General features: G+C 33.2%; 1 protein-coding gene across 15 annotated transcripts in view; it reads right to left on the reverse strand.

Annotated features, from left to right (window-relative positions):
- Liprin-alpha (PTPRF interacting protein alpha) overlaps positions 1–12,320 on the reverse strand; it is a 348,725-nt gene that overhangs the window by 17,276 nt on the left and 319,129 nt on the right. For all 15 annotated transcript variants that reach the window (XM_076396963.1, XM_076396953.1, XM_076396951.1 and 12 more), the window contains exons 3-4: positions 636–800; positions 428–502 (exon numbers count right to left, since the gene is read on the reverse strand). In XM_076396963.1, the coding sequence (XP_076253078.1) occupies positions 428–502; positions 636–800 (240 nt within the window). The remainder of the gene's footprint in view (positions 1–427; positions 503–635; positions 801–12,320) is intronic.

Raw genomic sequence — 12,320 nt, forward strand, 5'->3', positions numbered from 1 at the left:
CACGATCTTGTTTAAATCTAAAAAATAGGTTCTAGACAAAGGAGTAAGGAATCAAATTAAGATAATTCTGAGGTTGAAATGTTGAGAAAAAAGTTTAACTAGAAGCTGTAACAGCACAGAACTTTAAAGAGTGTTATGTATCATTGTAACCGTGAAGTTTTACTTATTATAAAATCACTTTAATACATCAGGAGTTTAATTTTACGGTAATGTTTTATATTTAATTTAGAAATTTAGTATTTTACTTAGTAATTTACTTAATTTAGAAAATTTAAAGTTGATACAAGTAAAATATTGAACTAGCCACAATAAATAATGCTATATGTTTGTTTGAATATTTATTTTATTTCTGTATTCTCTAGTATGAGGTTTGATTTACTAGTTTTATTTATTTGTGATTTCTAAAATAAATGCTTCAAATACTTACTTCTTCTTTGGTGGTTGCTAACTCTTCCTCTAACGCTGAATTTCTTTCTAATGCTACCCTTAGTCTCTCTCGAACCTACAAATTAAAAAAAACTATTTGTGTACTAATTAAATTTATTATACGTTGTAGGTATGATTGAGTTGATTCATCTTCAGTAAAGTTAGTAGTAACAGTTGAGATTTATTTTGGAAGGCGTTTAAATACATACCTTCTCATCCAAAGCCTTGTGGTGTTCGAATAGGCTTTTCAAGGCCTTGAGTACCTCCACTTCGCTCGAAACACCAGATTGCGCAGCTGCCTGTCGTTTTACCACGGTCATACGCAGCGACCTCTCGTGTCGGGACACCAAACATTCTAGATGCTCTAACAGTAACTGAAACAGAAAATACAATTATATTCCTGTTTTTTTCTCGTACAAAAAGACTACTTCAATAACCTTTGTATTATTATACACCCAAGAAAAAATAGAGGTAGTAAAATATGAAAGAATATTTGAGCAGTTTGTTCTATATCTCATGGGGAGGCTTTAATTTCAACAAATATAGGACATCCTATTGTCTAGAGTATAATATATCAGGAGTACACTAAATTGGACAAAAAATCTTTTAGGTAGAAAAATGATATATCCTTGTTTATAATGGGTCTTTTCCAGTAGGGACACATAAGGTAACCGTTTTATTTATTGGAATGAAGGATAAATTCAATAGCTGATGGGGTCTACATCGATATACAAATAAAAAGAGTTTAGTACAAGTTTTTCGGTATATACATAACGTTTTACATATTAGATAGTTTTTGATTTACTTTTGTACAGTGTGATCCAGACTAACTTAAACTTCGATATTCCGCGTAAGTAATTTGGATTATTGAAATAGAACATTTTTGTACTGAAAAGAAAAACATTAACATTACTCAGAAAATGTCATAAATAAATAACTTATATTTTACTTTAATATACTTTAATTCATTTTATGAACTATTTATTTGACTTATTTTTTCTAGCTTAACTTTAAGTAATGGTTTATATTGGACATTTATTGTCAGTTTTATGGTTATTACTTTCATCATCATCATCAATCACAGCTCCTTCACACTTACACATTCTTCACCATATTTTGTCAATTCTATCGATGCAAATAGTTGTATATTCCTTTTAGAAATTTGACTTCTCCACAGAACTTGGATACGTTGTCTCGAAAAACATTTTCGAACTGTTACCAGTTACTTTTTATATGTTCTTTCTCTGTGTATTAGTAGTTGTAGAGTGATTGAAAACCAATTAGCTGTAAAGTTCGTAAGGAGTACATTAATCTTCAAGCTTGTAAGTTCAGAAGCCATTTAAAAGATTAGCAAAAAATACTAGAATACTTGTGTATACTTTCTCTATTCGAATGCTACTGATATTTATGATTGCTGACGACTCGGTGTTAATATTTGGTTTGTTTCTAAATTAAGTTTGTCTCTTCTAAAGTTTCAAAGCTTTCACAGTTTTTGAATCCATGAAAAATGGGTCGATATTTTTTGGTATCTTCATAATAAGTGAAATGCTGCTCAGATAGGTCGTGACTCATATGTGTTTGCATTTTAATGTTTCCAAGTATGTTTTCATCGGTTTTGCAACATGTGGTCGTGAGTTGTCATGCTTAAGAATAACGTTGTTGTGTCTTTGCTGTCTTTCACGCAGTGATAGATGCCATTGATCAGGTATCATAGGTTTTAGCAGATCATAGTGTAAAACATTAAGCTGCTTTCACCAAATACAGAGCATTACCTTGGAGGCATGGATATTCGCCTTTGCAGTTGATGCTGATGATTGACCAGGTTGTCTAATAATTTTTTTCGCTTTAGATTTTCGTAATCTATGCACTTTTCATCATCAGTAACAATCATTACATGATTATGAATGAATGAGGTCTACCACATACTAATTATATATTATTAATGTATATGAACAAAAATAGGCCAAAAAGGTATTAGCTTCAATTTTTGGAGTGCAAGACGAATTTTGTTGGTGAAACGAGATTTTAATTAATAAAATCCAATTTTGTTTGATTAAAATTTCATAATGAGTGCCAAAGGAATACCACTGATATCATAATTGCTAATGACTAATTTATTTAAGACCCAATATCTGTATTAATGAACGCAAGAAAATTTTGATATTACTATAAAAGAGGAGGTTATATACGTTAAATATTTCTGCACTATTATGCTGAAAAGGGAGCATATCCTTGGTATCTACCAGCCAGAATGGTAAATTATTTTGAAACAGTGCTTCGTATTCCTATAGCGACTGAAGCATCGCAAGATGCTTGAAGGACTTTAATCATTCTTGCTGAAAGTTGAGACATATCTCTCAAAACAAGTGACTACTAAAATAAATATACTTTGGTAGGGAGTTTCTAGGGTCCACAAATAGGTAAAAAGGAGTTTTTTTGTTGGTGGATGGAGATTTTTTAAAACTAAATCCAATTCTCATTGATTAAAACTTAATAATTAGCTCCAAAGACACTTCCAACTATTAGAAATAACGTTAACGCCATTTCAGATATTTTCACAGAAAGGACTCATTTGAATGTACCCAGTTATATATATATGCGCTAAGCTTGCGGGTTAATTTATTTCATACGATATTATCATTTTAGTTTGACGTTGATTAATGCGCCTTTGTGATAATAATTAAAAAGTTTTGTAAGGGGAAATTCGTTTAAGTCTCACGAGTCGTATGCTTTATCACGTAGCAATTACACCGTAATCATTTTATTTTTTAATGTTTTTTTTTTCGAAAATTACAAATTGTATTTTAATCACTTTTAGCCATTGGTATATTAATGATTTTTTGTATCGTTTAAATACATTTTATAAAAATTGACAGTAATTGTTGCATTATTACCACAGAGAAAATAGATATTCAAATTTATAGGTAATTTTGGAGAAATGACATGTTTTGCGACGTACAATATCTAGATGGCACCACTTTGATCTTATTACTTGTTTGAATTGCTATTAAATTATAAGCAAAATTAGTAAGAGCCGGCTTTGTTAGCGCAGTGGTCAAGGCAACAGGACGGTCCTCCAACTGTTGCGATAGTCGCGTGTTCGAATTCTGTTGGCGCATGGATGTACTTATGTTTGTAATTGTAACTGTAAATGTTTTTATAGGCAACATTGGAAAATCCGACAAGGAATAACCATCTCACTCACGCCAGTAACCAGGATGGTCTCTAAGTTGGTCACAGGCCAGGCGGTAGGTTTAATGCCGAGGATTGTGGCTCAGAGCTCACGTTAAACTGTAGGTCCAGTCCAGATAAACCCTAGTTGGTAAAAAGGAGAGTTTAAAATATAAAGAAAAAGTAAGTTTAACCCGGTGTACAGAAAGCAAAGTTTCTGACCCTTACTTAAAATATAGATAGGTCATCATTGTTTTTATCTATATAATGTATATCGAAACTAACCGATCAAATTACTACAATGGCGATCACAGTATATTGGATGTTTTCTCCAGTAATATTTCAAAACTGATGCTATCCACACCTTAGGGCTATTTCTGAACCCCAATTCGGTTCGAAGTCTTCTTATGAACCTATTACTTAACTACATGGAAAAGTGCCAACAGTTTTTATTTCTCCTGTAAAGATAAAACACTCAAAATATATGTATTTTGAGGTCCATGATATGAAAATCAATGTTGAATGGCATTAGAATTTATGATTTCAAAGATATGTGGCAGAATATAATTTTCTAAACATATATTTTTTATTGCATTTTGTATTGAGAGCTTGTATGTATTTTGAATAACGTTATGTATTGGTGAAAAAGCGAATATTCAATGTAAACAACGTAATATAACTGTTAAAATCGATGGTTTTTACATTTATCTACACGAAGTAACACTTTAGGTTATTGAGTTATTCAGGGTATACAGACGCTAATTATGGGAAGCTCAAAATTGAATTTTTAATATTCATTACAATTTTGGTTTGATCTAAAGAAATCTGCTGCCGAAGCTAATCATATTCCAATTGTGGATTGTGGTTTCAACAATTTAAGTGGTGATTTTGATGAACTGCGAGACTTATTGGAAGAAAATACAGCTCTCTAAACTCTGAAATAATTTTCAGATAGCTTGGTAGTTGATGATTAGCTTAGTAGGTCCAAAGAAGTGTTACAACAGTGGTCATTCTTGCGGTAAGAGAATCATCTCTAAACCACAGGTGAATGTATCAGGTCTATAAATTAATTTTAAATTATTTACAACAGTTGATTGTTTACTGACTGTGTATAAATATCTTAGGGTACATTTGTAAACAACTTCATGTTGAAGCCTTACAGCCTTATTAGCTTTTCAGTAAGTTCCATTTTGTTAAAGTATGAACCAAAAAAATGTTAAGAGTAGAAAATGTCATTTGCGAGAAGTTTTAGTCTTTTACTTCATTTTGAAGAAAAATGCTGCTGTAGGCCATCGAATGCTGTATGATGTTTATGGCAACCATGCTCCATCGATTTTAATATGCGAATACTTGAAGATGAAGACGATGGCGAAGCACTGAAGGTGATGGAAGTAGAGTTAATGCTTTTGAGACGAATACTGCGTTAAAAAAAGGCCGGAATACGAGTAGAAACACAACAATGTTATTCTTCAGCATGACAACGCTCGACCACATGTTGTAAAACACGTGAAAACATACTTGGAAACTTTAAAATGGGAACTGCTAACCCACCCGCCGTATTCTCCAAACCTTACTCCTTATGATCGCTACTTGTTCCGATATATGAGTCGTTACCTCTGAATAGCGTTTCACTTCCTTACATTAACATCGTCGAAGGGATACATCGTTCTTTTGAGAGGGAATCCATAAATTGTCTGAAAGATCGTAAAAAGTAACGACTGTCAATTAAAAAAATCTTTAAAATTAATTTATAGCCCTAAAAGTTTAATGTGAAAATACATTTATGTTATATACTTTGTTTAACTTACTGTCATGATTTACTTAATTTTTAATAACATTTTTATTCATTCAAATTGCATATACTTTATTCAGTATATTTTTAGTTATATAATTCAAACAAACAAAAATGATCAATTATTAAAAGATAAGTCATCGACTTCTTGCATCCTATCACAAAATAAATCAAATTGCATTTATTTGAAAGCATTAGGTCCTTGCATCTTTCGTTAAATGAAATTTCTCGATGAATCGACTATCTACCATTATTCGAAAGTATTTTTAATTTTCTCTAGATGCGGTATGCAAACAATAGAGTATGCAGCTTCCTGACCAGACAAATAATTCATAATAATCTCCCATAAATTGTGCGATACGCTGTGGTGACGACAAGGTGCGCATTACTCTGTGGAATATTCTAAAATCGAAATAGGAGAATTTCTTTTATACATTTTTATTTTAATTAGTTATATGAAATATAAAAGTCGTGTTTATAGAAATTTAAAAATACAAAATACAGTATTTTAACTATTTTTGTTTCAAATATAAATTACTAAATACAGTCAGGCGTTTGATGGCCAACGCTGTTGTTAAATGTCCATAAAATTCTTCACAGCATTAGTGATTCTAATTAGAGATTATAAATCGGTAAACGTGCAAACGTCATAAATTTTCATGACGTGCATTGGCTGTTTTACTGGATAGACCATAATCTATTCAAAATAATAGTGAACTCACGTCATCAATATATTTAATGTGTTACTTATCGCAATTTGTAAATTTGTTTTAAGATCAAACAATATTTTTCTTCTCATTTTATTCTAGTTAAAAAAAGATACAATGCTATCTGAACATGTAACCGTATAAGTCTATAATGTCGTCCGGTTGTCAAACGTCTGCAAGATTCTCCAACATTAGTTATAATAATTACATGTTATAAACAAGCAACTGCTGTTTTAGCACTTTACTTGATTTGATAAATTTCAGATCGCTGCTTATTATTACTCTGATTGAAGGTGCCGAAATAATTAGGGAGTCAGTCATTAGATAATAAAAATAGTGTAAAGACAATAAAAGTTGATGGAAATAAGTACACGTTGGAATAGCAATTGAGTAGGTTTAATTAGTCATAACATTTATTACTAATTAAAAAAAAATATTGTTCTTCATGCTGGAAACAGGATTGTTTTTATTCCTGGCCCAAAATTAGTATATCCCTCTAAGTCCAAGGGCTTTTGCTGTGGTCTGAAAACCAGCTCTTGCTCTCAAGAACTTGGAGGTACCATTAGTTACAGTTATGGATATTGTACCAGTATATTATGGTTAGTACATTGGTGGAAAAGATACCAACAAGTTTCATTGCGTTTTATGTAATTTACATCTATAGAAACAGGCCTGAAAAAAGACACGTGGTAGATTTTAGATGCTTGAACAATATGGCCACGCAGTATAATGTCTTTGACCAAACGAAACGTAAAAGATAAATATCTGTAATAATGGCTTTAGTAAATAGCTCCTTAATGAAAGTAAAATAAATTATTTGTATATACAAATGTTAATTAGAGATATTAGGCCTGCAGGGGACACCACTACATAAAAACGCGTCTAGAACTCTACCTCATAGGTGGTGTGGAAAAGAGTTCAATGTAAATATAATGAAACACAACCCTAACCAACAAACTATTATAACTGCATAATTAATTTTAGTTTAAGTTCTCCGATAATATATGCATTCGATGTAATATAATGTTAAAATATATTATTTTTGTTTCATTACTTTAGCCAAAATGAACTGAAACGAACAACATGAACTGCGGCAACATTGTCACGTTTTGGGGTCATCAATTAAGATGAGTTCACTGTTTTATTGAAGGGGCCATATATTTGAATTTCAATTACGTATTTTAATTACAAGTAATTCAAATACCGCCCAAGCTTGATTATTAGTACAGTATTCATATTTATAAGAATTATTTTTTATTAAAAGCAACTATTTTATATAATCAGTCCAATAAATTATCTGGAAATTTATACTATTATCCAAATCTCGTGCAACTGACATGTTTATTTCGAGCTACAACATGATATCGGCTAAATGAGATACACTGAACCTTTCGAACATTCGACGCCAGTAGCCTTGTTCTGAATTATACAATATATCAAGTCATAGTTGGCACGGGTAAATAAATAAAATTGCCGGCAGAATAACTGAAACGGTATGGTGCCTGGGTAGAAAGCTTTATTTACTTCTGTTCCAAGCTTGTCTCTTAAACTCGAGCTAAAATGGGTACAAATGTTGTGCCCTGCCCTCCGTAATTTACAAGACTGTAAAGTTTGCGACATTTTTCATTCGAACTCTTCGTTTAGTCTTCGAAGATTACATTTTTTATTGTTTGATAACGTTTTATGTAGTATCAGAAAATAGAAAAAAAAGTTTTTTTACATATATTCGTTATTTTGATGAATAATGATTTTTTTCTGACAATTTTCAAGTATCAATTTTTGTAATTTTAAATGATTTTTTGTGTATTCAAGTACCATTGTGAACATTTTGTAAATTACTATGTTTTGTAGTATTGAAGAACAATAAAAAAATCTCAGATTAATGAAATTGTCGGACATTATAAAGACTTTTATTATGTCCTTGCATGTATTCGGATTATTTTATCTATTATTTTGTAAATCTACCCTTGTAATTTCTAAAATGTGTATATATCATTCTTTAGTTAAAATAACAATCAAGTCTACATACATATTACTTTAATATACTCCCATTAATGTTCCCATTCTGTCTTCATGTCTTTTATGATAAATGTATGTATGTTATTATTATAAACAATGGAGTGGTTATATAATAGCTTTATTGTTGAACTATATCAATGCCTAAATCAAAATAATATTTAAATAAAATCAGATTAAGGTCAATCAAATTCGCAGTAAACGATAAATTGTGGTTTTGTGAGGCACTGGACGATTGGGATATTTTTGACGATTATTTTCAATAAATATTGTCACTATTTCTGCTCGTTCCTGTGGCGTATATTTATCCACAATAATATTTGGACGTCTACACAACACAGTGTTTAGAGCGAAACCGAGCTAAACGTCACATAACCAAGATGGCGCGCAATCAAAATGGTAGCGGGACTTTTGCCCCGCCTGTTATAAGATACTTTCACCAACAGATATCAAAATTTGATGAAGTTACATGAAAGCTTCTAATAAAATTATTTATCTCTATTCTAAAAAAATGACTACAATGGAAAAAAATTAAAGTATTTGTATTTATGCCGATAAAAAATAAGTTTATTTTAGATTAAGTATTATGTAAACTGAATCAACGGATTAAAAAGGATTAGCAAATTTGTATTTAAGAAATCGTATCTCTGAAAATATAATGTAATACTAAGGAAGGATTTAGGGTAATCACTGAACCGTCGATAAGGAAAAGAATACTGCTTCTTATTAAGAGGGACTGAGTGCACACGAAGGAGTAGATCCTCTTATAAAGAAATTAGTCATGATTTGATTATTTTAGGGGATTTGACTGTTTCAAAAGTGTTTTTATAGCATAAAAAGATTTTTCTTTTGTAAACTGCATTCACTTCATTATGTTTGCAGAATACCGAAATTATTTAATTACTTAATATCACAAATTGTTCAATGAGTAATATTTCTAATATATTTTTTTTTAAGTTGTATTTTTTTAAAGTGCAGAAGAATCATTCTACTAAGAAGATATAAAAAATTATAACTGAATCATCATCATCATCATCATCAGCGATCCATAACCGAAGCTGTTCTGGGTTTCGACAATGTCAGTCTCCTATTTTTCATATCGTTTCTATTTTTCAGGGCTGCGTCTTCTACCCAAAATATCGATTTCGGCACTCAGCGCCTTTCTCTGAAGGGTTCGTTCACCTTTCATTCAACAGATATGTCCAAACCGTTACTGCGACCTCAAGTACTTTACTCAAGAACCACTGCACTAACTAGTTTAGATGTAGAAGTCCCGTTTAGATTTCTAATAGCAGGCAATCAGTCGTCAATACTTTGGTCTTTTTTTAATTAGTTCTCAAACCAATAGATATGATAGTGCTATTGTCCGCATACTTTAAGTACTTTGGGATGAATATTGATGCAAAAGTTCATTGGAAGGAACATAACAAAAAGAAAAGAAAATAATTTGAATTAAAATAGAAAAAAAAAAATGTTTTGCTTGTAAATCAGTTATGGTTATGAAAAGTGTTGTGGATGTACCCACAATACATAGTTAATGGAATCATCAAAAGGTGCCTAAACATGATCAACAATATGTTCAGCTTCCAAAGCTGCTCAAGTACGAGTACGAAAATCTGAATTTATGTTTGTGTGTGTGCAATTCTTTGTCGGTGTGTTGGTCCCCGGATGATTTAGGTTCACAATTCCATCTGATCCTCTGTGATGGGGTTCCAGCACTTCCTATTATAATGTTTTCAAGTATATTTCCACCGGCTTTACAACATGTGGAACAACGTTTTCATGTTGAAGATAAAATTGTTGCGTCTTTGCTGGTATTTCGGTCTTTTTTGCGCAGTGCTCGGCTCAGACGCGTCAGTTATAGTCCATAGTGATCCCCATTGATGATTTCATGAGGCCTTCATATATTCGTCTTCAAATCTTTTTGGTTTTCCAGAACGCGGTGTTTTTGTATCAAAATCACCACTTTTAAAACGTCAAAACCAATATCATAAGCTTCACACAACATTCGATGACCTTCAGCCCCTTTTTTGTTCAAATTGAAGTAATAAAAGTAAAACTTCCCACAAACGCGATTTACTCGGTACAAGTACTTGTCAGTGTACTTGCCAACACGAAATTGGTTACAAAAATACCTGATACCACACAGTAACACCATCTGTTATAAATCTTTTAAAATTAATTTATAACAGGTCAAATGAAAAGTCCCCGGCCTACCATAGTAAAACACATTTTTTTGGCAAAATTAGTTTTTTTTTATTCAACATAATTCCCTTCGAGGGTGATACACTGATTATAGCGACCATTCAACTTTTCCATACCATTTTTGTAGTACGATTTGTCCTTTGCTTTAAAATAGGCCTCAGTTTAGGCGATCACCTCTTCTTTCGACGAAAATTTCTTCCCAGCGAGTATTATTTTGGGACCTGAGAACAGGAAATAGTCTCTGGGGGCCAGATCTTGAGAATACGGTGGATGGATGGATTTTTTCCATCGTTTTCACTGACTTGTAATACGGTGCATTGTCTTGGTGAAGCAGCACTTTCTGTTCCTTCAAATGCGACCTTTTTCGGTGATTGTGTCCTTCAAACGGCCCAATAACGCTATGTAATAGTCGCTGTTGATGGTTCTTCCTTTTTTAAGGTAGTCAATGAAAATTATTCCATGCGCATCCTAAAATACCGATGCCATAACTTTGCCAGCCGACTGTTGCGTTTTCCCATGCTTTGGAGCGGGTTCAACGTGTGCTGCCCGTGTGAGTCGGATGACTGTCGATTGGACTTCGGAATGAAATTCGAAATTCAAAAACTCGGGTTTATTACGGTTGCTCATCTTCAAACACTGCTCCGAATAATCAACTCGTCGCAGTTTGTGGTCAAAAGTGAGCTCGCGCGGCACACACTTTGCACAGAGCTTTTTCATACCCATATATTCGTGAATGATATGATGTACACGTTCAGTTGATATCTTTAGAGTGTCTGCTATTTCATTCAATTTCAATTTACGGTCATTCAAAATCATTTTGTGGAATTGTTTAACATTTTTGTCGGTAACAACCTCTTTTGGGTGTCCATTGCGTTCACCGTCTTCAGTGCTCATTTCACCACGTCTAAACTTAGCATACCAATCCTTGATGGTTGAGCAAAAAGCAATATTTTATCAACACGCGAAATTCCTTTTTATCCATTTTTTTCACAATAACAAAAGTTGCTTCACTCAAAATGCTATAATTCACAAACTAATGATCCGACAGCTGTCAAATGCATACACGCATCTTTGTAGGGTTAGGGTTAACTAAAAACATATGGATTTGTAGGAATGTTCGTCGGGTCGGTCAGTCGGTCGAAATGTGTGGCTGCCGCTGCGATTATTTGTCAGAACACTCACTACTATTTTTGGAAGGAATTTGCACGAGAACTGAAAACACTGGTTGAAGAGATACTGTTTATTTTAATATTAAATTATAAATGTGGTCGACGGGAGAATTGACAGGATATTAGGTTAGGTAGAGAAAGTACGGTAGCGCTGTGGAAGTGGTACTATTACAAGGGGATGGAGAAAAGAAAAGAGAACGAGACGTCGTCCTGATGGTCTTTTATCGCCTGGAACTGCATGGTACCCATCCACCGGCGCTGCCAACCTTTGTGCTTGCTGGTGGTGAATTCGTGGTGGTCTAAAGGGTCGTGGCGGTCGCCACGTATTTAATTCTGGTAGCGCCATCTATGTGTCGGGGACTTTTTAATTGACCTGTTATACTCAACATTATTTATACAAATACACGAACTCTGAGTTGAGAAAATGTAACAGTATAAAGATTCAAAGGCCCTTATTTATTACTTCTTGTACTCCTCATCGGTTAAAATATGAGCAGAACAAACAGCATCCTCTAAATTGTACAATTTAATTTCGAGCTGGTATAATTTCAGGCGACATGTCACCGTTACCGTCGCCTAAACCGGCGACGAAATAAAAGCGAAAACTTTGCGAATACATTTGCACACCGACAAAATAAACTTTTCCGGCGTAACGGACGATCCTGCGGCACCTTCCCGAGGCCGCCGCAACGCCCTGTCTCGCACAGACAGTCGAGGCAGACGAACCGGCAGCGGGAAAAACGTCGTGCGTTGCTAATTTCGGCTTTGTCGCCTTTTGTTCGCTACACGTATGACATGAATGCCGTTCGAGGGGGGACGCCGTGGCGTTATTGT

Source organism: Rhynchophorus ferrugineus, unplaced genomic scaffold (assembly GCF_030347505.1).
Source record: "Rhynchophorus ferrugineus isolate W39M unplaced genomic scaffold, kcgeb_rfMv2 rfM2, whole genome shotgun sequence".
NCBI classification, from domain to species: Eukaryota; Metazoa; Arthropoda; class Insecta; order Coleoptera; family Curculionidae; genus Rhynchophorus; species Rhynchophorus ferrugineus.